We start from the raw sequence: 27604 nt of genomic DNA, 5'->3' as shown, positions 1-27604 counted from the left end.
TCTACTCTACCATTTTCCCTTGACCCAGGACTGTACTCTAATCAATCACGTCTCTGACAGCATAGATGTAGCACTCCCCCTAGACACTAACACCAACTACATGTATTTGGTGACTTTAATGTCATTCACAGTCATTGGATTCACTTTTCTAGTTACACAGACACAACTGGTAGCATCACACATAACTTTTCTATATTCCATTCCTTGACACTAATGGAAATGTTCCCGACCTGTCTCCCAGATCGTTAGGATCAGCAAGCCCCATGGCTAGGCCTATTTCTGACCACAGTTCCTGAGGATTGTGTAACAAATATCCATTGCCCTCTTTGGAATGCTGATAACACTGTGATAACGAGAGATCACCCTTAATTCTTGACACCAAGTTGAAGAGCTATTGCTCAAAACGATAAAGTACTACAATAGGGCTGACCGGGAGGCCATAAGGGATCACAAAGCGCAAACAGAAGTTCTATAGCCAAACCCCACTCTCCCCAATGGTTTACTTCTACCTGCGCAGCTTCCATTACTCAAAAGCAGCATGCGTGCTGCAGATGCATCCAATATAATTCCAGTACAAATAGACAAAAGTTTATAGAAGCTAAAAATAATTGTAAGAAAGAAATAGTGACAGTTAAGAGAAAATATACAGAAACCATCAGAAAATGCATTGAAGCGCAGAAATTAGGAACTCGTTATTTTTAGAAAATTTATAACAGTGTAGTAAATAATGAAATTATAAATAATATAAATATAAATATATAGTTAAATAAATATATAGTTATATAAAAGTTAAATATAAGGTAAAATTAAAAGCCAAGAACAATGCGAGATTTTTTTTTTTATATAGAGTAAAATTAAATGCAAACAAAAGAAATAAAGTTCTTTTTTTTGTTGTTTGTTTTTTCTTTTTCACACAAATTTTAACTCTAAACAACAGTAATTTTTTTTTTTCTGTTGTATTCAATGGTGATATAAATCTCAATATATTTCAGACTTATTAGTCCATTTTCAAGAGAAGACAGCGGAAGAGTGTTCAAAATTGGAAAAGTAGCCGCAAAGTTTGCCACGTGATACCGCGAAATATAGAACAAAAAATGACGTTAGGAGAACGTTAAAATAAATCAGTTGATGTTTGAAATACTTGTTGCGTTTGTGAATCAAGGGAGATGACTATTCAAGCAAGGTTTTTTTTTTTGTTTTTTTTTAATTATTGTTTTTCTTATGTTTTAAACTTATATTATAAAAGCGGAGCTCAATTCCAGTCTATTGTTTAGTGTGAGAGTATTTTTTGAAATAATTAAAGATTCGAGGATACGAAGTTGACCTACGTTTCTTGAAGAAGCAAGAATGTTGATGTGAAAATCTGGTTCTGAATTAATGCAAGTGTGAATATGTTTATAGAACGACGAAGCAGTAGTGTTTAAGTGCTCTTTAATGCGGTGATGAAGCAATCTGGTAGTGCTTCCGATGTAAGATGCACTGCATTTAGCGCATTGTAGGTCGTAAACAACGTGGTTCTTAAAGCATAAACCTGTGTGTGATATTGGGCAATTAGAGAGTGAACAAGGGGAAGGTGTATGCGATGGATGTTTTCGGTTGAGCTGTTGTCTTAAAGTAGATCCAGTGTGGATGAGTTGAATGTTGAGCCCCTCGCTAAAGTTAAATATAAATAATAGTAAATAATGAAATTATAAATAATAAATTATAACAGTGTAGTAAATAATGAAATTATAAATAATAAATTTATAACAGTGTAGTAAATAATGAAATTATAAATAATAAATTTATAACAGTGTAGTAAACAATGAAATTATAAATAATAAATTTATAACAGTGTAGTAAACAATGAAATTATAAATAATAAATTTATAACAGTGTAGTAAATAATGAAATTATAAATAATAAATTATAACAGTGTAGTAAATAATGAAATTATAAATAATAAATTTATAACAGTGTAGTAAATAATGAAATAATAAATAATAAATTTATAACAGTGTAGTAAATAATGAAATTATAAATAATAAAGTAAATAATGGCAATCAAGACTTCCCTCACTATCAAACTTGAGATTGTTTGTATGGCAACTATGATGGCTAATCTGCTTGCTCGTAGATTTGCCTTCAACTCTGCTTTGGACCCAACAAGCTAGTTCCCCCAGATTTACCTTTGCACAAATAAACCACACTAGATGATCTGAAAATCAGCTCTTCTCAAGTACATGATATCATAAAAAACCTAGACACCACAAAAGTATGTAGACCTAATCTCATCCCAGCTATACTATTAAAAACATGTTCTGCTAAGTTTGCTCCTGTTTTATCCAAACTTTTCAACAAATGCTTTAATGAATCTTGCTTTCCTGACTGCTGGAAAACTACTTTTGTGGTATCAGTTTAGAAGAGTTTTTGTGGTATCAGTTCACAAGAATTCTAGTAAAAGAACTAACCCATTAGATTAGCACCTCATTAACCTCCTCCCTCTTTTCACCAAAATATTTTAGTCCTTAATTAATCAAGCTCTAGTCCACCACCTCACAGCTGCTAAACTTCTGTCCGATCAACAGTATGGATTTAGGCAAGCCCGTTCTACTGCAGATATCCTAACTGTAATCTCTAAATGTATATAACATGCACTGGATAAGACAGGGGAGGCTATGAACCCATAGATTAAAATCCCTCTAGATTTTTGATTCTGTAACCTCGGTTCAGGGTAGAAGCATAAATGTTGCATATTTGCAAGAACGGCAGCTATATTTAAAGATGGCTGACAATCATTCAAATAGAACATGACTGAAACTCTAGTATGCAAACACATAGTTAAGTACATTTTATTTCCAATAATTATTATTCATTATTTATTAGATAGAGATTGGACTTAATGTGTATAGTTTATTTCAGAGTTGAGAATATTTGTAGAAAAAAAGCTTTTTCTTTTTTTCTTTTTTTTTTTTTTTTTTTCCAGACAATTTTTATAATATTGCTTCAATATTTTACATGTATAACTTGAAAATAGATTTTTTTGTTAAATTTTGATATTTCTCATGTAGAAGCATATTCTACCAATATGACTCGTCACGCAAAATTATAATTGTTTTTACTTTTCAGTCATGTTTATAACTGTTTATTTATCGTCACAAAACTTTGTCAGAATATTGATCATGATCCAAATTAGAACTGATTTAATTTTTAGGTATCTAGTTTAAAGGTCAAAGAAAAGGTGATAGCCATACTTTTGACAATAACTTTGGTTTTCTTCATCAGGGACTCATTGCTCTGCTCAAATAGTAATAAATGAAGTCCTCCATGTAATATATCTTTGACCTTGAAAAGTTTCATCAAAGCTGAAAACTTTGTGATATTTCTTCTGATTTGTTAAATTTTGATACATAAATTTGATGCCATTTCATAACAGCAATCATTATCCAAAATTCCAGTCTTTAGTTTTTGAGTTATCAACGTTTTAATGTCATGACTTAATATGATATAAAGAAATAAGGTTTAGATAACACTTATAGCCTATCTTCATGTTGTCTGGAAGTCCCACAACTTCTGTTCTTGTTGTGCATAGACATCATTTTAACCATAGATATATTTGTGTTCTTGCGTAATTTCCAAATTACTTCACCCAAATGTACAATTGCTGTCAACTTTATTCAAAAGAAATTTAGCTTATATCTATTTTTTATTCTTAAAGTTACAAATATGAACATAAGTTTTAAACAATCTTATTGATAAAAATGAAACGATCATTTATGGCAGTTTGCTTAAATTCAAAAAACAAAATGTATAAGATCATATATTGTTTTATTTAAGAAGCGTCACTTGTTATGAGATGCCTTCAATAAGCTTCCAGACCTTTTCGTATGGTCACTTTTATTGATAGTACACACATGAAACTCTAGTCCCCTTTAAAGTAATCTTCTCTGACTGCAGTGCACTTGTTGTATTATTCCAACAACTTCTGGAAGGCCCCAAAGAAGTCCTCTTGTGTGAGTGCGTCATTGACCCTTGTCACAGCCTCTTTCATCTCAATTGCTCATAACGACAGCTTATGTTTTTTTTGAGTTTAGGGAATAACCAAAAGTCACATGGAGCAAAGTCTGGATGATTGGGAGGGTGAGGAACTGTCTTGATGCTCATCTTGGTCAAATAGTCTGATCTTCTCTGATCACGCTTGGAGCAAACTTTGTGCAAATCTTCCACATTTTCAGTTCCTTGCAAATAATTGTGCGTACAGTTCCCACACTTATTGTCTCTATAGACATACGATGGTCCTTATCCATAAAATTCTTTATTTGACCAATCAACTCTGAAGTTGGGAATTCCTTACTTTCACCATCGCTCACAAACTCCCTGTTTTCCTTGAATCTTTTATGCCACTGTAAAAACTGATGCTAGATTCATGCAGGATGGTCCAAAAGCAGTTTGAAGCATTCTATACATTTCTGTAGCATTTTTCCAAGTTTAAAGCAGAATTTTACTGCATATCATTCTTCTAAAGTGTCCTCACATCCAGATTGCATTTTTGAAATTCATCAGTGTTACAATCAGGTTTTAGTAGGGTGTATTCCAATTCCTTCTGTAGCTGTTTGTTTGAACCTGAGATCATAAAAATTGGTCAGTCATCTAATAAGATGTATAGCAATAACATACTGAATTTTCAAGAGTCTACAACTATTTTAAATGCCTGTACAAAAATGTTAGGAAACTTATTGAAGGCACTTTGTCATCATTATTATCATTATCCTTATCGATGACATCATCAGTATTGTCATCTTTTACAGCATTTGTGCATATCTGTACAATGTACCTTGTTTTGTAGACATGTACAAATGTTTACATCTTTACATTAACTTGTTTACATTTGGTAGAGCATTTTATTTAATCCATTAAACTTAATTTCCTACCACCACAATCAGGGAAATGATATCTGGATTTACATGAAGGCTAATTAGAGTGTGTAACCTGATGTATTTCTAGTGACTCCAATGTTTTTTCTTTGTTCTTTTCAGACATATACCTGAAATGCTAGATTAACCTTGTGTAATTGATATAGGACATACATTGTTTTGTATAATTACACCATTCTGTTGTGGGTTGTTTCATGCCCAGAAAATGTTTCCTCGACCAAATCATTATTGTTGCATATCAAAGTTGTTTGAACACGTATCTGGATAGTGAATGGAAGAGATTTTTTTTCATGAATCCTCTCAATTACAGTTTCCACTGTATCATTTTTTGTTTTTTTTGTTTATTACATTTTCACACTAAACAAGGCACGGGGCCACTTATATGTAAGGGGATACTATCAGGAACATAAATTAGAGATACTATGATGTAGGGAGTTGAACGGCAAGATGTCTGTTCACATTACACTTGAACTTCTGCATGTCAGTACACTTGGGGAAGCAGGAACTCAAAAGGGAATTCCAGAGTCTAGCAGTTCTGGGGGAAAAACTATTAAAGTTGAAGACATTCTTACATCTGCGGATCGCTACTGTATAGGGGTAGGGACTTTGCTGCTTGTTGGGTTTGACGGGGGGGGTATTTATGTTGAGGGAATACAAGGGCTTGTTGTTCGTCAGAGTATCCACTTGTAAAACAGGCAGTGGGATGCAACATTTCGTCGATGGGACAGAGGTTGAAGTGTAGATGACAGTTCAGGACCTATCAGGTTGGCAACTCTCTTTTGAACCCTGTCCAGGAGTGAGACTAGTAGCAGATGGACCAGTCCAAATGTGACAACAATACTCCATACATGGGCAAATATAGAGGTATAGGATCCTTTCAGGCGTAAGTAACTCTCTAGCATGGTAGAGAGAGCCCACCTTCTCCGCAGCAGCCTTTGCAATGCCTTTGTATGTATCTGTTCCAACTTATGTTCCCATGAACATTAAACCGAGTAGTTTGAAAGAAGTATTTTCAGGTAATGTATCTTTATCCATAGCTATTGGTGGTTGTGATTTAAAACTTAGAAGCACAATATTCCAAACATTTAACAAACCAATCAATTGTGCACATCTAAACAGATGGTGTACAACGATACCAAATGTTTTGCCATCAACGTCCATCCATTGGAAGCTAAAAATATGTCTCGTGAAATAGACAAAAGCTTTCTGTTGGTAGATGCAAATATATCCACTATTTTTTCTGTACTTATAATGCTACTGATGCACTATCCATTCAAGAAAGTTGTATGAAATGTGGAGTCTTTTCAGCCGTTAGCAAATTTATTGTGTCTGGTGGCCATAACACAGAAGGTGTAAGTTATCTAATAGTGTTTCTCTGATTCAAAGAGGACTGCTTCTTTGGTACCAGTTTTCAAGAATTCTGGGGAAAGAACTGACCCAATAAATTACCGCCCCATTAGCCTCCTCCCACTTTTTGCCAAAATACGAGTCCATAATTAACCAAGCTCTAGTCCATCACCTTACAGATGCTAAACTTCTGACCGACCAACAATATGAATTTAGGCAAGCCCGTTCCACAGCAGACATTCTAACTGTAATCTCCGAGCGTATATATCATTCACTTGACAAAGCAGGGAAGGGTAGAGTGGTAGCTCTAGATATATCTAAGGTTAAGACAGGGTATGGCATGAAGGTCTTCTCAGGAAAATCAGATCATATGGTATCACTGGAAGAATACATGACATAATTAAATTCTTCTTAAGTAAGAGAAAAATCCAAGTTGTCCTCGATGGTCATACATCTAAACAATATGATTTTTTTTTTTTTTTTTTTACAGTGATCACCACTTATCAAGGCCCAGAAGCCACTCAGGGATAAGGGTTATTGCAAGTACATTACGTTAGTGTGGAGATTTGATGAAGTGTTTACTTAAGGGGGCGGTTCATTAGGAATTTGTTAACGTTGGACTTGAAGACATCCAAGTTGTAGTCCGGTGGGAAGCAGGCAGACAGAACAGAGTTCCACAGGCATGCAGTTCTAAGAAAGAAGCTTTGTTCATGGAATCCACATTTTGATTTAGGCACAGATATAGAGTGGGGGAAATTTTTCACAGTGGATTCAGCTAGACGGGTGTTTTTCGTGAAAGATTGGCAAGGGGGAACCAGAGATTGGAGTTCAGAGATTGGAGTTCAGACGGAGTGGTCAGAGGATCCTAGAGGAGAATGAACGGAACATGAACATAGCTCAGGGGAAGTTGAGAGAAAAAGGTCTAGGAGGCTTGCATATTGACCGGGTGTATTGGGCACACGGGTGGGTTCGCGAACAATCTGAGTGAGTGAGGTCATAAGCAATGGCAAAATCATGACAAAACCTGCCCTCATCGTCTGTCTTATTTGAATGGGTCAGATATAAATGCGGGAGTGCCTCAGGGGTATAATCTTGGACCTCTACTGTTCCTGATATTCATAAATGACCTCCCCGACAAAATTGCCTCTGAGATGGGTATATATGCTGATGACACCACACTCTATAACAGACGTGACAGGAATACAAATGAACACATATATAAAGAAATGGCAGAAACACTAGAGAACAACTTCCGATCTGTAGTGGGATGGGGGCAAAAATGGATGGTCACATTCAATGCTGCCAAGATTAAACTTATTTCCTTCAATAACTACAAGAAACCTTCTCTACAGCCAATAGCAATGGCCAAAGACTCTTTATCTGAAAGCACATCTTTTAAACTCCTCGGCCTAAGGTTAACAGAAAACATGAGTTGGAACAATTACATTGAGAGCATTGCCAGGACTGCTGTGAAAAAAGTAGGTTCTCTCTACCATGCTAGAAAGCTACTAATGCCCGAAAGTATCCTGTACCTCTATAAGGCCACCATTCGCCCATGTATGGAGTATTGTTATCATATTTGGGCTGGTGCATCTACTGCTAGTCTCTCACTCCTAGATAAGGTTCAAAAGAGAGTCACCAACCTAATAGGTCCTGAACTGCCATCTAAGCTTCAGCCTCTGTCCCATCGATGTAATGTAGCATCTCTCTGCCTGTTTTACAAGTACTTTAACGGTGAATGTTCCGACGAACTGCAAGTACCCCCTTTACGTAAATACCCCCGACAAACCTGACAAGCAGCAAAATCCCACCCCTTCAGAGTTGAGATCTCTAGATGTAAGAGAGCCTTCTACTCCAGTAGTTTCTTCCCCAGAACGCTAGACTTTGGAATTCCCTTCCAGGTTCCTACTTCCCCAACTGTACTGACATGCAGAAGTTCAAGTGTAACGTGAACCAACATCTTGCTGCCCAACCCTCCACCTAGTACCTCTGTAGCCTGTGTCCCTAATAGTAGTCCCCTACATCAAAGTGGCGATTTGCCTTGTTTGGGGTGAAAATGTAAAAAAGAAAAAAAGTGTGCATGACTTGTTTACTGTTGTGATGGTAAGTCAGTGTAATTTTATGATTAGTGTCTTTCATTTGGTGTTGTGGTCTGTGTTTCCTCATAGAATACTCTTTTTAACTCAACAAGAGAAGACATTGAAAAGTCATTCGCATAGTCAAGGTCATGGTGTGACCTCATTTTAGAACTGCTTAACAGAATTGAGGAAATTTTTAAATATCGTATTTTATATGAATAATTATCAACACCTTTCATTTCTTGTATTTACTTGACAAAACCATTGTAAACTTTTCAGCTTCATTATTTTTTTTGGTTTTAATTATTTGGTTGTGAACAAATTTCACAAAAACCTTAAATGCTTTACCAGTCTGCTCAGCTTTGCTTGGTTTTATCAAGTACTAGGAATTATTGTACTAACCGTTGATTATTACACAAAATTGGATTTCTTAGTTTACATTCTATAATAAAATCCGCCAGTGAATCATTATTAACGAAACCAATGAATGTTTATATAATCATTATGACAACAGCATATTCTTATCATTGTTTTGACTCTCGAGTATATATCTGACACAGACGACAGAGAACCACATCACTCTATATAAAAGTATATAGGACATCAACGGATATATACTCGAGAGTCAAAACAATGAAAAGAATATGCTGTTGTCATAGCCCTAATAATGATGCATGAAATGAGAAAACTTTAATGTGTAATGCATTCATTTGTTACTGATGAGTTGGTACTTATTAAATGTAAATGCTGCTCCAGATAAGGTTTAGTGAAATGAATAGATTGTAAGTTGAAAGATACTGTGTGTGGATTGAAAATGCTAACTTGAATAAAATTTGGTTATTTATGACAATCTCTGGTGACATTGAAATTGAAGACAACTAAGTTATAACCCAAACGGAAACATTTCTGTAGTAACATGTTCCATAGATGGAAAATTCTTGGAAAGAAACTCTGCTTGTGAAAACTTTGATGTAAAAAAGAAAATTCTTTGCAGTTAGTGGATATGTTCTTCTGAACGTCTGACAGGAAGGAACCAAAGATTAAAGGTCAGTCTAGCACCTTTCATGAAAATAATAATAGTTGACTAGCAAGGTTTTTTTCTGTGTGAAAGGGGTTCTAAAAGAAGAGATCACCTTTTCCATTAGATTATGAAGTTGATTTTGAACTCTGTTAAAGAATGGAAAGCAGATAACCATTTTTTCCTCCTGTACTGTGCCAGATAAATTATGTGTTCTTTTTGGGAGGTTCTATTTTTTTAGGCTATTACATTTCATTTTATGTTCTTGCCACTCAAATTTAGGGTTAGTGGAAAAAAGATTAGGTAGTTTTCTTAAAAAATTTGAATGGTCCAGAAATGAGATTATTTACGTTACATTTGTACATGAAACTAATTTCCATTCTAAAATATCTTTTCTTTTCACCAAATTTCTCAACGTATTCACAAGTACTCCTCTAAAATAATCTATACTCCTAGAAATTTTATTTTTTTTGTGTATTAATATTCATATTAAAAACCCTTTTTTGTATTTATTTGAAAAGAAATACAACTTTGCATGGGTTGTGGAATTGCATTCATCTGCAAAAAAATCTAGCTAATTTGCATATTCTTTTAAACATTCATTTTAATTAATTCCCTATTAGGTTTTTCGATTTTCTTATAAGATGATCATTTTTAGTTAACTATTACGTGTAATTATATTCATGCAGATATTTTACATGATTTATACTTGCATAATATTTGCGTAAAAAGATTATAGTAAACACAAACCTCTTTCTTCACATGTTTATGTATACATATATATATTTGTGTCAAATATTTTGCCTACCAACCTACTTTGCCAGTTTTTGGTTTACAGACATGAAACTTAATATATAGAGTATTCAAACCCATGCAAAATTTGATATTTAGGTTTTAGCCGGGGAAAATCTGTGCAAAAGTGTGAAAAAATGGAATTTGCCAGGTGAAGGTCGAATGACGGCATTATGAATATGCATGTGTAATGTAATAGCTATTGGTTCATATTTTAATTTTTAGCCTTGCAGCAAACCTGTTTTCATAGCTCAAGCATTAACGTTAAAGGAAAAAGTAAATTGTAAGTTAAACGTTTTGGTTTTGATTCTCGGTGGTGCACAAGTCGTTATTTTTTTTTTCTTTTTTAAATTTTTAAATCATTACTACATATTGGGTCCAATATGAAATCTGCATTAATCAAAATGCCATATTTAAATGTATTTTATGACCAGGCAATGTCTGGTGGCCTGTTAGTTACTTGGAAAATCGTAAAGGTGGGGAGGGTATTAACAGCGAGTGTTCATCTATAAATTTACCAAAATTAGATTACTTTGAACTTACAAAAATTATCGATCAGTAATTTATGTTTATTTGTTTATTTCATTTTACAATTGAGATTCCTTGAAGCAGACAATGAATTTTCGTATATATTTTCAATATTGTTGTAAAAACGAAAACAAATATTCTAACATATTTCATTCTCTTTGAAACCTTGGTAATTTCTTATTTATTTTTGATGATAGATTTAGTCCTGCTCTAGAAAAGTGCAAAAATAAAATGAAGAAGAAAATGTGATGTTATTTTGCCGATATGAAATCAAAAATAGTTTTGTTTAGTTTCTTTTTGCTGTGCGCCACCATCTTGATTTTTACACATACTACAATCATTATGATTGGTTGATTATATGCAAGTAAATGAAAGATGTATTCTAATTGGCTACTTTTTGTATGTACACAACTTAAATATTAGGTCCAGATTTAATCTGCCTCTGAAATTATCAGATCTAAATCTATCTTTCAAATTCTATTTGCACATCCACTATATCATTTGTTTCTCTCCATGCTACGCATGTCCTCAACCCTCACTGGCGAGGTTTAATTTTTATACATCATCACACTGTGTACACATGCATGATAGATGTTTCCCTTTATCAGCAGTGATAATGCTCTGTTGTTTAATCTGACGAACTACAAGCACTTGTACCCCCTCGACGTGAACACCTCGACAAACCTGACAAGCAGCTAAATCCTACCCCTTCACAGTAGAGAACCCTAGGTGTAAGAAAACCTTCCACTCCAATAGTTTCTTTCTCAGAACTGCTAGACTTTTGAACTCCCTTCCGGAATTCTGCTTTCCCAATTTATCTTTAGTTGACCTTTGACAACTAAATATTTTCGTTTACTAGCCAAATAGCAAAGTTACTAGCCAAACCCACATGATTTTTAGAATATGACATCTTTGTTCTGTGACGAGTATATACATCATAAAGATTTTTCTGTTTTTTTTTTTAATAAGTGTAATTCTAAATATACAACAAATTTTATGTTGATACTTTTTTTTTTTTTTTTTTAAAAGTGGTCACCACTTATCAAGGCCCGGAAGCCACTCAGGGATAAGGGTTATTGCAAGTACATTACGTTAGTGTGGAGATTTGATGAAGTGTTTACTTAAGGGGGCGGTTCATTAGGAATTTGTTAACGTTGGACTTGAAGACATCCAAGTTGTAGTCAGGTGGGAAGCAGGCAGACGGAACAGAGTTCCACAGGCGTGCAGTTCTAAGAAAGAAGCTTTGTTCATGGAATCCACGTTTTGATTTAGGCACAGATAAAGAGTGGGGGAAATTTTTTACAGTGGATTCAGCTAGACGGGTGTTTTTTGTGAAAGATTGGCGAGGGGGGGACCAGAGATTGGAGTTCAGACGAGCACCTGCAATGGAAATAACGATGCAACAAGGATAGGCTCGCAACGTCTCTTCTGTGGGAGAGAGGTTGCAGGGTAGAGAAAAGGGCATCCCGCACTAAGCCACGAAGTCTATTTTGTACTCTGTTAAGGCAGGATAGGCTGTTTTTAGCAGCTCCTGTCCAGATATGGCAGCAGTATTCCATCCTTGGACGTACTTGGCTTTTATATAGATAGAGAATTGCATCAGTAGTGAGATATCTTTTGGAGCGGTAGAAGGATCCCACCATCTTTCCAGCGACCTTGGCAACAGACTTGATGTACGTGTTCCATTTCAGATCAGGAGTATAGGTCAAACCCAGAAGCTTGTCAAAACACGGGGCCTCTCTCAGACGAGAGCCATCCATCCCAATTGATGCCAGATTGAGATCAGAGCGTTGATGATGTAAGGATAGGAGTTTGGTTTTAGATGCATTAAAGGTAACCAGCCACATCTTCCCCCACTGAACCACGCGCTCGAGATCAGAGGAGAGAGAATCAGAGAGAACTTTGTCATTTACAGCCTTTGACGTGTTGCCGTAGATAGTCGTGTTATCAGCATAGATGTCAACGAATGATTTAAGTATGTGTTTAGGGAGGTCATTGATGTAGATCAGGAAGAGAGTTGGGCCCAGGATGGACCCTTGAGGGACTCCAGCATTAATACTGCAGGCCTCTGATTTTTGTCCATCGACCACTACTCTTATGAGCCTATCGGAGAGAAATGATTTAATGATTGAGAAAACATTTCCAGTTATACCGTAGCTGGAAATCTTGTGAAATAGACCCTTATGCCGTACCTTGTCGAAGGCCTTTGATATGTCAAGAGCAATTGCCCTAGAAAGGAAGCCTTTGTCAAGAGATTCACTAATCCTGTGAGATATAACCATCAGCACATCTGCGGTAGATCTTGCAGAGCGGAAACCATATTGTGTGTCACTAAGAAGGTTGTTTCTGCTGAGGTGGTTGACTATTTCTCTATTTAATATGTCCCTCAGTCCTCATTCAATGAGTGATTTTTCTGACAAAGGGTGAAGAAAAAGCTGCTTAAAGGTCGGTAGTACTTGGTGAACAGTAGTCTGAGATGTCGGAAATTTTTCTGTCTCTATGTCTGTCCTTGTGGCCATGTCACTAGTAAGGGTGCTGGAGGTAAACGTTTTGTCTGGGCTGACGTTATCCGCCTGATAGTCAGGGACCCGAACCTTGGATTAACCACTAAAGAGGCTGTCCTATCAGCAGGCGCAAAGTACTGGGACTGCTGCATTGCCATTTGGTGAGTGGATCTGGACCATGCAGTAGTCTCTGGTGTTTCGCATATGAATTACAAAATATCTAATATTTTCCCAAAACCTCTGACCTTGATGAAATAGACTAAAACTTGCTGTCGTGATTTCAAATGATCTGAAATAACAGCAAGGGGAGACTTGATTCCAAATATTTCTCATATGTTATATCTTCCCTCTTTCATTTTTTTTTTTTTTTTTACATAAAGTAAATTTCACAGTGTATAAGGATTATTTGATACTGGAGATATTCATAATAGTACCCTTTTTCCAAAAGAGGGAAGATATAAAATTGAGAAATATTTGGAATCAAGTCTCCCCTTGCTGTTATTTCAGATGATTTGAAACCATAGCAACAAGTTTTTGTCTCCCCTCCATCAAGCCCAGAGGTTTTTGGGAAATATGTACATGTAAAGGGAAAGGTCTTAGTCATTGTTGTAGCTAGGCAATTTCTTGTTTTGACTGCTTTACAAAGATATGAGCTCAGTCAAACACCAGGAGAATAATGATACAATAGAGAGATGACAGCAACATCTGTTTTGTGTGAAATTTTCTTGTTTTAAAACAATATTCAAAAATTATTGCTTTTTCATTTTAGAATTTCCATTTCTTTTTGTTTTATTAATAATTTTTTTTTCTACATCTAAATTTGTTTCCATTGGATTATATTTTTGATCTGTTTTAAATAATAATTTTTTTTTTTTTTTTTTTGTTAGATGGATGAACGTCGAGTTGCTGACTATTTTGTGGTCGCTGGCCTGCCAGAGACACCCTTGCCATTAGAAGAATTTTCCAATGAAGCTATTATCAAGCCAACTTGTAAACAAGATCCGATCACAGACATATGTGTGATCAACAAAAGCTTGGGTGAAAAGGAACCGAAAGGTTATGTTTGTCTTGAGCGAACACAATCGGGTTTACCTGCAGATTTGAATCATGGAGGTATACGTTGCCCAGAAATGTTCATTTGTTATCGAAGAAGCAGAGAAAAACCTCCTCTTACTGATATTGGGTAAATTGTGATTTCTTGATCTACAAACGTGTTTTTCCTTTTATTTCTTAACACAAAATAGTATAATATTAATTTTCCTCTTTTTTTTTTATACCAAACTAACTGTACCTGTACAGCATTGCTTGGGATTCAATGATGTTTTTTTAGTTTTTAATCTTTTTTTTTTTGCACATTTTTTTTATAACTCATAGAAAAAAAAAAAAAATTTAATTCTTCTTATATTCAATTTAAAATAGGATTTATTTTTTATAGTGAGTTTTATTTATTTATTTTTTCTAATAGGAAAAATGTCTCCATATCACGGTTGCTATGCAGGATTACATAATTTAAAAAATAAACTTCAACAAAATACATTATGCTAATGCTAATAACATGGTACAACAATAACAAATGAAAATTGGTTAGTCATAATCAAAATTTGATATGTCAGCTTAAATGTTATTTAAGTCCAACTTTTAAATCTCACAAGATGATTTATATGTTAACGTCCTTGAATACTTAAAGCATGTAAATCTGAAATTCTAAATGTTTATAAAGACGAATATTTAATTTAATTTCCTCTGCTTAATTTGTAGAGTTTTATATGAAGGTAAAGAGAAATTAATGGCAGGTTGTGAAATCGTGCATACCACCCCGTACGGACACCCAGCAAATGTCAATAACACCAACAGCAGCCGTATTTATATAACATACAGGCGGGCATCAGAAACTGCATCTAGCGACACATTAGCTGTGGTGGATATTTGTATTATTCTTACAAACAAAGTAAGTTCATTCTTTTTCTCTTTTTTTTATTCTAGTTTCATTTCAATAAATAATTTGATATTTAATTTTCATTTTGATTGAATGTTAACACGATTTAAACAAATATGTATTTTTTTTTCATTGTTAAACACTGAACGGCAGCTTCAAAATAAAAAGACGCTTTTTGAACAATTTTGGACTTGTCAGGACAGAATGGCTACAACCTCTCAGATATAAAAGGAAAACTGGATTTTCTTGTCTGAGCTACATAGGATACAATGATGAAAATGAAATATTCTGATTTGGCAGGACTCTGGTCAGGAGTTGGGATAAAAAATATTACTGTAAAGTTTTCATGAGTAAATGACTTTATAAATTGAAAATAATGTATTAATGTTAAAAATTGAGCATCATTTAAAAAATTACAGTAATTCAAAACTTGTGTAATTTTTGGTTTCATTTTAATTCAATATTCTTTTTCATAGAAATTTCATTTAACTTGTTCAAATCGATAAAAAAATAAACTTTTGGACAATTATTATTGAATTAGGTTTTCTTTGTAGAATTGCTACGTTAAAATGTGCCATCATCAACATGAGTAACATTTTAATAAAATATTTCTTTGAAAAAACTTAATTTAAAAAATTACATTTTAATAAAAAGTAATAAATGAATTTATTAATTACTCAAGAGATGAAAACTGTTCAAAATACATAGTTTTAATTGATGTGATATTGAATAAAAATATCACTGTTTGGTCTACTATACAATTAGACATGCTTAAAAATACAATATTTGCTAAACCAAGTAAAGATGTCTCTCAATTTTTAAATCCATGTTTCAAAAGCCATTTTTTAAAAATAAATATTTCATTTGATTTGTCTGAATAAATAAGAAAATTAAACTTTTAATTAATTTGAATTATAAACATGATACTTTTAAATACTTTAAGCAAAATAAATGACTTAATTTTAAAAAATGAATTGATACAATGATGCTATAAATGTATGTTGCAGTCAACAACTTGAATTGAAATCAAATTGTTTGATTTTAGTTTTTCTTTTTTTTTTTTTGCCATTTTACACATGCGAGGAAAAGATTGAAAAAAATTGTTTTTATTTACTGGTTTTCTTTAATTCAATGTCATTTTTGTTGTCTGAAATTGTTGTCGACCATTTTTCTTCTTCAGAATGAAAGTGCTCCTCACGCTTATTGCCAGATAAACAAAAACTTAAACAAAGCAATGGTAAGGCATATTTAATCGCATTTCTTTATTATTACTTTCACAATTATATAAATTGAGAGTTGAACTGCATTTTTTTTTCATAGAAATTACTTGATTAAACAAGAAAGGCACTTTAATTATGCTCTTATTTAATGCACAAACTTTTTCCTTTTCCATCCTACCCAAAATATCAAACCTATTATTTTACTGTGTAGAGTTTTATTTCTTTCTAATGCTTGGATATCAATTGTATGCTCCAATCTTATTGATTCCTAAAGATTAAAGAAGTTGAAATCTTAATTCATTTTGCAAAACTTTTAGAAATCTTGGGCATTTCCTGTTTTAAACTAGCTACGATTTACTAACTTTGCCTAAAAAACAATTTTTCATTTGTTTTTATATATTTAGTTCATTATTCATTTCTGCCATTTATGTATTTAGTTCATTAAATCTGATCTTGGTATTGAATATAAATTTTGGCCAATTAAAAGTATTATTTAGGATGGCATTATTATTATGATGATGATTTTTACAGCATCATCATCGTCATCATCATCATATGTGGTATAATATTATTTTACATGCTGGCATATATTAAACTGCTTTTAGAAATTGACTTCCAAATTAACCTATCTCTAGCCAGGTCTTTATTTATCCCTCTTTCCCTTGGGTTAATTTTTATCACTTCCTTTCATGTTTACCTTGGCCTTCCTTTGTGAACAGAATCTGCTACCTTAACTAAATATACTGATCCACATATTCATCCATTCTTTCAATGTGACCATACCATCAAAGTCTCTTGTTCTGCACACGTCTCACTTTACTGTCCAAATTTAATCGTCCTCTGAGATCATCAGAACTATGACTTTACACATCGTATCATTCTCATGTTATTTTTCTCCATGCAACGTATTTCCTCCATCCTCATTGGCCAGCTTTCACATCATACTGCATACATGTCTGATAAACTTTTCCCTTATGTCGACACTGGCAACGTTCTGCTGATTAGTAACAGCAGAATTTCTCTGAACTTATGCCATACACTCCTAATTATTGCAATCACACAAGCACCTGCTCCACCCTGTTCTCCGATGGTAAAGTAACAAAATTTCTTGACAACCTCAACAGATTTGCCGACCAAATTTTTGTATATCCAATGCTTACAGGTAACAGAAAATCGAATTGAATCCAATTTTTTTCAAACTGAGCAATTTTCATTAAATGTGCTGTTCATTCTAACACAACTTTTTTTGTACATTGCTTCAACAACATTCACCAACCACTTGTTTGACCCCTGTTTTCACAATGGCTATCAGATAATCCCTTTTTGTACGCTGTCAGAAGGTTTCTCTAAATCCACAGACACTGCGTACAGATTCTTCTTTTTACCAATGTATTTCTCTTGCATTTGACTCAGAATAAATATAACATCCAACCATAAAACCAAGAATTGCATTTATAATTCCTTTTTGTTTTGAATTCCAGGTTGGTTCTGATATTTACTTGTGTTACAAGAAAGCAATGACTAAAGCAGATGTTTTAGCTTACGAACCTGGTATGTATTTTGACAAATTTTATACTTGATAAATTCTCATCTAATTGAATGTAGTTCTGTTTTTTTTTTTTTTTTGTAATTTTTTGTTAACTTTTGTAGTTTTGAAAAAATTTTTTTAATATACTATATTATGATTATTAAAAAAAATATTTTCTTAAAGATATATATTTTTTTAACACAATTCCATATATTCACCTTTTTTAAAATAAATTACACGTAAATGCTTTTTTTTAAATTTGTGTTTAGAATGATTTACTTTTTGAATTTTTGAGATGCAGATTGATAATTTGGATTATTTGGGCCACTGTTCTCATCTTGAGAATTATTTTCACAATGTTTTCGCTGATAAAACCTCCTTCTATTTTCTGTAGACATATCTTGTTGAACTCTGGGAATCTTTCTGCCAAACTCAGGAATCTGCACAGACTTTCAAATGAAACCATTTAATTCATGAGTATACTCTCGTTCTGTTATGATCGGAAAGAAGTCCTAAGTTTTTTTGTTTTTTTTTACACAGTGGTCACCACTTATCAAGGCCCGGAAGCCACTCAGATATAAGGGTTATTGCAAGTACATTACGTTATTGTGGAGATTTGATGAAGTGTTTACTTAAGGGGGCGGTTCATTAGGAATTTGTTAACGTTGGACTTGAAGACATCCAAGTTGTAGTCAGGTGGGAAGCAGGCAGACGGAACAGAGTTCCACAGACGTGCAGTTCTAAGAAAGAAGCTTTGTTTATGGAATCCACATTTTGATTGAGGCACAGATAAAGAGTGGGGGAAATTTTTTACAGTGGATTCAGCTAGACGGGTGTTTTTCGTGAAAGATTGGTGAGGAGGGACCAGAAATTGGAGTTCAGACGAGCACCTGCCATGGTAATAACGATAAAACAAGGATGCTCGCAACGTCTCTTCTGTGGGAGAGAGGTTGCAGGGTAGAGAAAAGGGCATCCCCCACTAAGCCACAAAGTCTATTTTGTACTCTGTCAAGGCAGGATAGGCTGTTTTTAGCAGCTCCTGTCCAGATATGGCAGCAGTATTCCATCCTTGGACGTACTTGGCTTTTATATAGATAGAGAATTGCATCAGTGGTGAGATATCTTCTGGAGCGGTAGAAGGATCCCACCATCTTTCCAGCGACCTTGGCAACAGACTTGATGTACGTGTTCCATTTCAGATCAGGAGATAAGGCCAAACCCAGAAGCTTGTCAAAACACAGGACTTCTCCTAGACGAGAGCCGTCCAACCCAATTGATGCCAGATGGGGATCAGAGCATTGATGATGTAAGGATAGGAGTTTGGTTTTAGATGCATTAAAGGTAACCAGCCATGTATTCCCCCACTGAACCACGCGCTCGAGATCAAAGGAGAGAGAATCAGAGAGAACTTTGTCATTTACAGCCTTTGACGTGTTGCCGTAGATGGTCGTGTCATCAGCATAGATGTCAACGAATGATTTAAGTAATTTGCAATTGTATTTTGAGTATCGCCTGCACTGAGGATGGAATCTTAAATCTCCAAAAGAATGTTACTTACAACTGAATTTTACTAAGTCTTTATGCATTATGCCATAAATCCTTGCAGACAATTCTGGTATGAATTTTAGGTGTCTTAAATTGTTTTTAAAGTTGTACAATCCTACGTTTGACTATGAATCATTACTTACTACTATATATAAGTATACATTTCTCCCTAAATTTCAACAAGATACACATGAAGAAGGTCATAGTTTACATGTGCCAAAACATGAAAATCACACTCAAGATGAGGACAGTCATCTGAATAATCCAAAGATTAAGTTCTGACATTTGTAAATGATTATTTGAAGAATTTATTTTTTCTTTGAATTTCATCGATAAAAATATTATTTTATCAAATTTTAATTTCTCATGTTCTAACGATGATAATGTTGATTTCTTTTTTTTTACTTCAGCCATATTAGGCCGTTTTCCACCTGATGACTATGAAAACTTTCCCCTGCCTGCATCCGTGCCGCTGTTTTGTTTACCAATGGGAGCAACGATTGAATGTTGGTCAGCAAAGGCTCAACATCCACTTCCCGTATTCTCAACATTTATTCTCACAACATCGGGTGGTGAAAAGGTGAATAACATTTCAATTTTCTTACTATTTCACATTTTCTTTGTCAGAATGTGAAATGCATCAATAAAGCTGAGAAATACATTAAAATAAAAACAAAAAAACTTCATAAAATTGACTCCTGAAAAGTTTTACGCTAATAATAAACACTTTCATTTAATACCAAAATATATGAAATGAACACTTTAAAAGTATTCTTCTAACTCTTTAAATTATCAATTCAAAAAAATACATCAGCTTTAAGATAGAAGATGAAATAGAAAAACAATTTGCAAAAAAACAGTTAAATATATTACAATATATGCTATTAGGTTGGTGCAAAAACAATATCGTTTTCTCACATATACATGATTTCTGAATTAATTCATTGATATATAGAGCTATGTTATATATCATTTCGAAGCGTGTTTTTCGCTCTATAGAATTGTTATTCGTTACCATTCTCAATCTTTTCAATTTTTTGCAAGCTTTTTGACAGCATGACAAAATTGTTAGATTTTTTGACAGCATGACAAAATTGTTAGATTTTTTGACAGCATGACAAAATTGTTAGATTTTTTGACAGCATGACAAAATTGTTAGATTTTTTGACAGCATGACAAAATTGTTAGATTTTTTGACAGCATGACAAAATTGTTAGATTTTTTGACAGCATGACAAAATTGTTAGATTTTTTGACAGCATGACAAAATTGTTAGATTTTTTGACAGCATGACAAAATTCAAATTCGCATTATTTTCTTGTTCCAGTTTAAACTAGGCTGAAAAACTGTCGAGACATCTCGTGATATCAGGAACCACAAACGTGTGGCACAACGATGGTTCAAGAAACTTTGCAATGGTGACGAGAACCTCCAAGTTGAAGATGGTCGCAGCTGGCCGACTTTGATTTATAACAAACATTTTAAAGTCTTAATTGAAGCCAACCCTTACGAGAAGTTACTGTTGAACTTGAGGTCGACCACTCAACAGTCGTTCACCATTTAAAGCAAATAGGGAAGTCCAAAAAGTTGGATAAATGGGTGCCGCATGAATGTAACGGTAATCGAAAAAATCGTCATTTTGAGGTGTCTTCTACACAACACTGATCCATTAAATATTCTCAAGTGGATTGTGATGTGTGATGAGAAGTGGATCCTCTAAGACAACTGGTGATGTTTGGAACAGTAGTTGGATGCCAGAGAAGCTCCACAGCATTTCCTGAAGCCAAAATTACACCAAAAAAATGTTAGGGTGAGTGTTTGGTGGTCTGCGGCTAGTCTCATCGATCACAGCTTCTTGGATCCGGGCGAAACGATTGTGGCAGAGAAGTACTGCTAACAAATTGACGAAATGCACCAGAAGCTCCAACATATGTACCCGAGATGGGTCAATATGAAGGAACCAATTCTCCTTCATGACAATGCTCGCCCGCATGTTGTTCAACTGACCCTGCAGAAGCTGAACGAATTGGGCTGCGAGACTGCCTCATCCGATATATTCAACGGACCTCTTGCCCACTAATTATCACTTTTTCAAGCATCTCAACAACTTCCTGCGTGAAAAATGCTTCAATAGCTGAAATGATGCTGAATCGGCCTTCAATAATTTCATCGCTTCCAGAACTCTGGATTTCTATGTTAATGGGATAAATAAACTTGTTTTTTTGTTGGCAAAAATGTGTCGATACTAATGGTTCGTATTTCGATTAACACAGTTTATTATGAAATGAGTTATGATTTTTCAAGTTGAACGTCAAAATTTGACATTTTTGCACCAACCTAATATGATAAAAATATGATTACATGCGATAGAAAATAAAACTGCTATCAACTAAATGGTTGTAAGATTGATCCCTGGCTCAGGATAGGTGCTAGTATAACTGCACTGAAGAGCTGTGATACGGCGAAACATTCTGTCTGTGGATGACACGTATATATAACTTTTATTCCTTTTTTTTCATTCATTAATCTGCTAGGCTCTTTAATTTGAATTTTAATGAATCCTGTAAAAGGAAGAATTCTAGTTGGCTTAAATAGTAAAATATTAGATAAAAATAAAAGAATGATCGCAACTTTCTTTTGCTACAAAAATGTCAATATCTGACAATATTAACTAGTTAAAAAGAAATGTCAATATCTGACAATATTAACTAGTTAAAAAAAAAAAATGTCAATATCTGACAATATTAACTAGTTTAAAAAAAATGTCAATATCTGACAATATTAACTAGTTTAAAAAAAAAAAAATTGAAAGTTTGATTATTTTATTCTTTATAATGTTTTTGTATTTACTGAGTATTATAATTTTGAAAAACAAAATGTATTTTATTCTTTATAATGTTTTTGTATTTACTGAGTATTATAATTTTAAAAAACAAAATGTATTTTATTCTTTATAATGTTTTTGTATTTACTGAGTATTATAATTTTGAAAAACAAAATGTATTTTATTCTTTATAATGTTTTTGTATTTACTGAGTATTATAATTTTAAAAAACAAAATGTATTTTATTCTTTATAATGTTTTTGTATTTACTGAGTATTATAATTTTGAAAAACAAAATGTATTTTATTCTTTATAATGTTTTTGTATTTACTGAGTATTATAATTTTGAAAAACAAAATGTATTTTATTCTTTATAATGTTTTTGTATTTACTGAGTATTATAATTTTAAAAAACAAATGTATTGAAAATGTTACAAATTTATCCTTCTGTCTTTGCAGGCGTATGGAGCAGCAGTATCTTTCTATGAAGAATTTCCGGAAGAAAAATTGACCGATCTACAATTGCGGCATTTAGGGCTGAAAAATAAGCATATCCGCGAACAGTATCGCATACTGAAAACTGTTCACTCAAACAAATGCATCTGTCTTCTTTCTCGTTGGCCTTTCTTTGATGCTTTTAAGAAATTTCTATCCTATTTGTACAGAATATCAATAACAGGTCCTTATACAGTTCCCATTGAAAGGTACGTGGAAAATGATTAGCAGCAAATTTACTTATAGATTTCATGATTGATTCTGTAATTATTGATTTATAATCAATATTTACACTTAAGTACTCTTCTTGTGTCAAGTGATACTAACATTTTCTTATTCATGGTATTTAATTTCTCTACCCGAACTTCATCTGCTGGATAGTTTCTTCTTCAGCTAGAATTTTATATATGTATGTGTGTGTGTGTGTGTGTGTGTTAGGGTACGTTGAAAAGAAATCAATGAAGTGCCCAATCATAAGAATGTGAGTTAAAATACATTTTTATTTATTTAAAAAAGCTAAAACAAACCAAAGTAAAATTATATATATAAGTATTCATTTAAGAACTATACATACATATTCTAAAGACGAATCAGCGTTTTCATTGTATTGGAACAGCCTTCTGTGGCTAACTAAAATCCACTACATCTCATTAGTGTCTGATGGAAAAAGGAAAACAAACAGAAGAAAATGCTGTTTAACGGGTGGTGTCTTTGCTCTAATGTCCCTGTTATAAATTAGTAAGATGCTAAAATATTCTGTTTATGGAAGGAAGGGAGTGTTGGGCAGGTAGGGTGATGGAGTGGTGGTGGTGGTGCTGTTCAGAGAGCGCTTTTTTTCTGTTTGGTTTTCTCTTTCCATCAGACGCTGATGAGTTGTAGCGGATTTTAGTCAGCCATAGAAGGCTGTTCCAATAAAATGAAACTGCTGGTTCATCTTTGGAATATGTATGTATAGTTTTTAAATAAATATTTGTATTTAGCTCTCGCATCTGAGATTGAGCACTTTATTTAATTTCTTTTCATAGCATTCTGACACACACATACACACACACATATATATAACCAACTAGTGTCTTATGTTTTACCATCTGAGCAGGAGTTGAAAAAATGAATCATTTGTTTACAAATTTTTACAATATTGGTTACTAAAAGGATTCAGTTATTTGTATGACAGAATATTGTTACACTAAGTGTAAACAATTTCATATATATATTAATTCAAGTAAAAAACAAAATCTGCAACATAATATTTGAAAACCTACTTCTAAAGTCAACACTCGACAATGTTTGTGCATATGTTTAAAAAAAAACAACTTTATTACTAACTCATCAGAGTAAAACTTGACACATTTATGATTTTCCTCTTCAGCACATGACGTATCAATTCCTATTCACATAATTTCCAATGGATATATTTGCAATTAATTCATGAACAAAACAAAGTCTGGATAGATAGACCTGATATCTTTTTTTTCAATAATGATGACAAGCCTAACAAATGAAATTAATACAGAGTCAAAAATACATTTCAATGTGGATCTATTTAAAGAGCAACAAATAGCTTAAAATCAGTTGGTAATCTATTTTTTGCTAATAACAAAGCTTAATTTTTGAAGAAAGCCCAATAACCTAACAGCAAATGGTGTTTATAGTTCAAATATTTGTGTATGTCAAAAGATTAAAAAGAACACCATTTTATAGGTTTGATTATTTATCTATCACTGATCTTTTTAATAAACCATTTAACATAAACTCCACGCATAAGTGAACACCTTCAGTTGGGATTTTGATATATTAGTAATAAAAATTTTGATATATTAGTAATAAAAATTTTTTGAAACATGGATAAATACTTTTGAGTGTTTACTTTTGATATTTTGTAATCATACTCCAAATTTTTTTAATCTGTTGAAAGCTTTGCTCAATATAATGTGTTAAACATTGAGTTTAGTTTTATCAGACGTATTAAATATTTTGGGGTTTCATATCTTATTTATTAAATTTTGTGTTATATAATCTTGAAATATCATAATAGTTTGAATTCTTCTATATTCTACAAAGAAAAAAAAATTGAATTTCAAGGAAACCAAATAGTATCTACGTAATTATCACATCACAAATATTAACACATCCAAAAATTACAGAAAATTATAGAGTAGGAAAATAATTATTCATGAAATTTTGTTCGACATTTTGAATTACACTCATCACATGATGTAAACAACAACTTAATTATCTCCCTTGTCAACTTTTTTTTTTTTTTAGTAAGCGTAAGATAGTGATTACACTTACAATTTTTTTCATGAATAATTATTTTTCTACCTTATTGTTTTTTGTAATTTTTGGATATGTTACTATTTGAGACCTAACAATTATGTAGGTATCGTTTGTTTCACTTGAAATTCAATATTTTTTACTTTGTATAATACAGAAGAGGCGAATTCTTTAACATAAACCTTTCATTATACAGGGTGGCTCATAAGTCACTTTATACTTTAAAAATGAAATAACTTTTTTTCTATTAATATATTTTAATTTCTCTTTTCAAAATTATAAAATAGAATCTTTGGAAATTTTTGGTATGGATAAGTTTACAACAGATGAACGAGTGAAGATAATTGAATTTTAATTTTAAAATGGACGATCAATTGTTGCAACACAAAGATCTTACGACATTTCATTGTTCAACATCCTCCTAGTAGGCTTACAATAATTAACTTGATGACGCACTTTCAAGAGCAGGGCTTTGTAAATGATAGGTCTAGATGTAGACGAGGTTGTTCACAAGAAAATTTATTTATTTTTTTTAATTCAATTTTAACCCCAAACAAGGCAAGTGTCACTTTGAAGTAGGGGGCTACTATCGGGGACAATTTGAGGGGGCATTAAGAAGGGAGATGAGTAGAAAGAGGTTTGTTCACATTACACTTGAACTTCTGCATATCAGTACAGTTGGGAAAGCAGTATCCCGGAAGGGAGTTCCAAAGACTTTCAGTTCTGGGGAAGAAACTATTGGAGTAAAAGGCTTTTTTTTACACCTAGGGATCTCTACTGTAAAGGGGTGGGACTTAGTTGCTTGACGGGTTTGTCGGGGGTAGTCACGTCACGGAGGTATGTGCTTGCAGTTCGTCAGAGCAGCCACCATTAAAGTATTTGTAGAACAGGCAGAGGGATGCAACATTTTGTCGATGGGACAGAGGCTGAAGCTTAGATGACAGTTCAGGACCTATCAGGTTGGTGACTCTCTTTTGAACCCTGTCCAGGAGTGAGAGACAAGCAGCAGATGCACCAGCCCAAATGTGACAACAATACTCCATACATAGGTGAATGGTGGCCTTATAGAGGTACAAGATACTTTCAGGCGTAAATAATTTTCTGGCATGATAGAGAGAGCCCACCTTCTTTGCAGCAGCTTTGGCAATGCTCTCAATGTATCTATTCCAGTTCATGTTCCCTGTAAACGTTAGGCCAAGGAGTTTAAAGGAAGTAACTTCAGGCAGTGTATTCTTAGCCATTGCTATTGGTGGTAAAAAAGGTTTCTTGTAATTATTGAAGGAAACAAGCTTAGTCTTGGCAGCATTGAATGTGACCATCCATTTTTGTCCCCATTCCACTACAGATTGGAGGTCATCCTCTAGTGATTCTGCCATTTCCTTAGACATGTGTTCATTTGTTTTCCCCTCATGCCTGTTATAGTGTGGTGTCATCAGCAAATATACCCATCTCCGAAACAATTTTATTAGGGAGGTCGTTTATGAATATCAAGAACAATAAAGGTCCAAGGATAGACCCCTGGGGTACTCCCGCATTTATATCATATTGTTTAGATGTACAACCGTCGAGGACAACTTGGATTTTGCTCTTACTTTAGAAGGATTTAATTACATTGTGTATTCTTTCAGTGATACCATATGATCTAATTTTCCTTAGAAGACCATCGTGCCATACCCTGTCAAAAACCTTAGATATATCAAGGGCTACCGCTCTAACCGCCCCTGTTTTGTCCAGTGAACGGTATATACGTTCAGAGACTACAGTTAAGATATCTGCTGTTGAACGGGCTTGCCTGAATCCATATTGTTTGTCGGTCGGGAATACTGAAGATGTGAGGCGTAGCATTGAAGAGAACCCAACCACTCAAAAGCATTCTCAAGAACTTGTCATCTCGCGGAGTTCTCCACAGCGTATTCAAAGAGACTTAAACATGTATCCCTACAAGGTTCAATTAGTGCAATCTTTACAACCACCAGACTTTCAGAAACGACTTTTGCTGTCAAGTTTCAAGAATCTGCAAGAAATGACAATGAGTTTATTCACAAGTTGATCATTAGAGATGAGGCTCATTTCAATTCGAATGAGTTAGGGTTAATAAGCAGAATACCAGATTCTGAGGCACCGAAAATCCACGCCAAGTTCATTCGAGTCCAACGCACCCAGTTGAATTGATAGTATGGTGTAGAGTAACCTCAGAAAGGGTTATTGGGCCGTTCTTCTTTGAAGATGTGAATGAAAATGCTGGGAGGAATATAGATATGCTAGTGAATTTTGTTCAGCCTCCTCAGTTTTTTTTTTTTTTTTTTTTTTTTTACATTTTCACCCCAAACAAAGCACAGTGTCACTATCAGGGACATAAGTTGCAGGGATACTATGAAGGGAGTTGAGCAGCAAGATGTCTGTTCACATTACACTTGAACTTCTGCATGTCGGTACAGTTGGGGAAGCAGGAACCCAGAAGGGAATTCCAAATTCTAGCAGTTCTGGGGAAGAAACTATTGGAGTAGAAAGCTTTCTTACATCTAGGGATTTCTACTGTGTAGGGGTGGAATTTTGTCAAGTTTGTCGGAGACATTTACGTCAAAGGGGTACAAAGGCTTGTAG

At 33.8% G+C, this 27604-nt stretch overlaps 1 protein-coding gene across 2 annotated transcripts in view; it reads left to right on the top strand.

Moving 5' to 3' along the window:
* LOC145266602 (C-myc promoter-binding protein-like) overlaps positions 1-27604 on the top strand; it is a 183429-nt gene that overhangs the window by 71174 nt on the left and 84651 nt on the right. For both annotated transcript variants that reach the window (XM_080122499.1, XM_080122489.1), the window contains exons 3-8: positions 14067-14362; positions 14938-15127; positions 16296-16352; positions 17817-17886; positions 19819-19988; positions 22691-22935. In XM_080122499.1, coding sequence (XP_079978625.1) covers positions 14067-14362; positions 14938-15127; positions 16296-16352; positions 17817-17886; positions 19819-19988; positions 22691-22935 — 1028 coding nt within the window. The remainder of the gene's footprint in view (positions 1-14066; positions 14363-14937; positions 15128-16295; positions 16353-17816; positions 17887-19818; positions 19989-22690; positions 22936-27604) is intronic.

Source organism: Euprymna scolopes, chromosome 4 (assembly GCF_053919585.1).
Source record: "Euprymna scolopes isolate OS-2025 chromosome 4, ASM5391958v1, whole genome shotgun sequence".
In the NCBI taxonomy this organism is placed as follows: domain Eukaryota; kingdom Metazoa; phylum Mollusca; class Cephalopoda; order Sepiida; family Sepiolidae; genus Euprymna; species Euprymna scolopes.
Note: the sequence above shows the minus strand (reverse complement) of the source record. Positions and strands in the feature narration are given on the sequence as shown.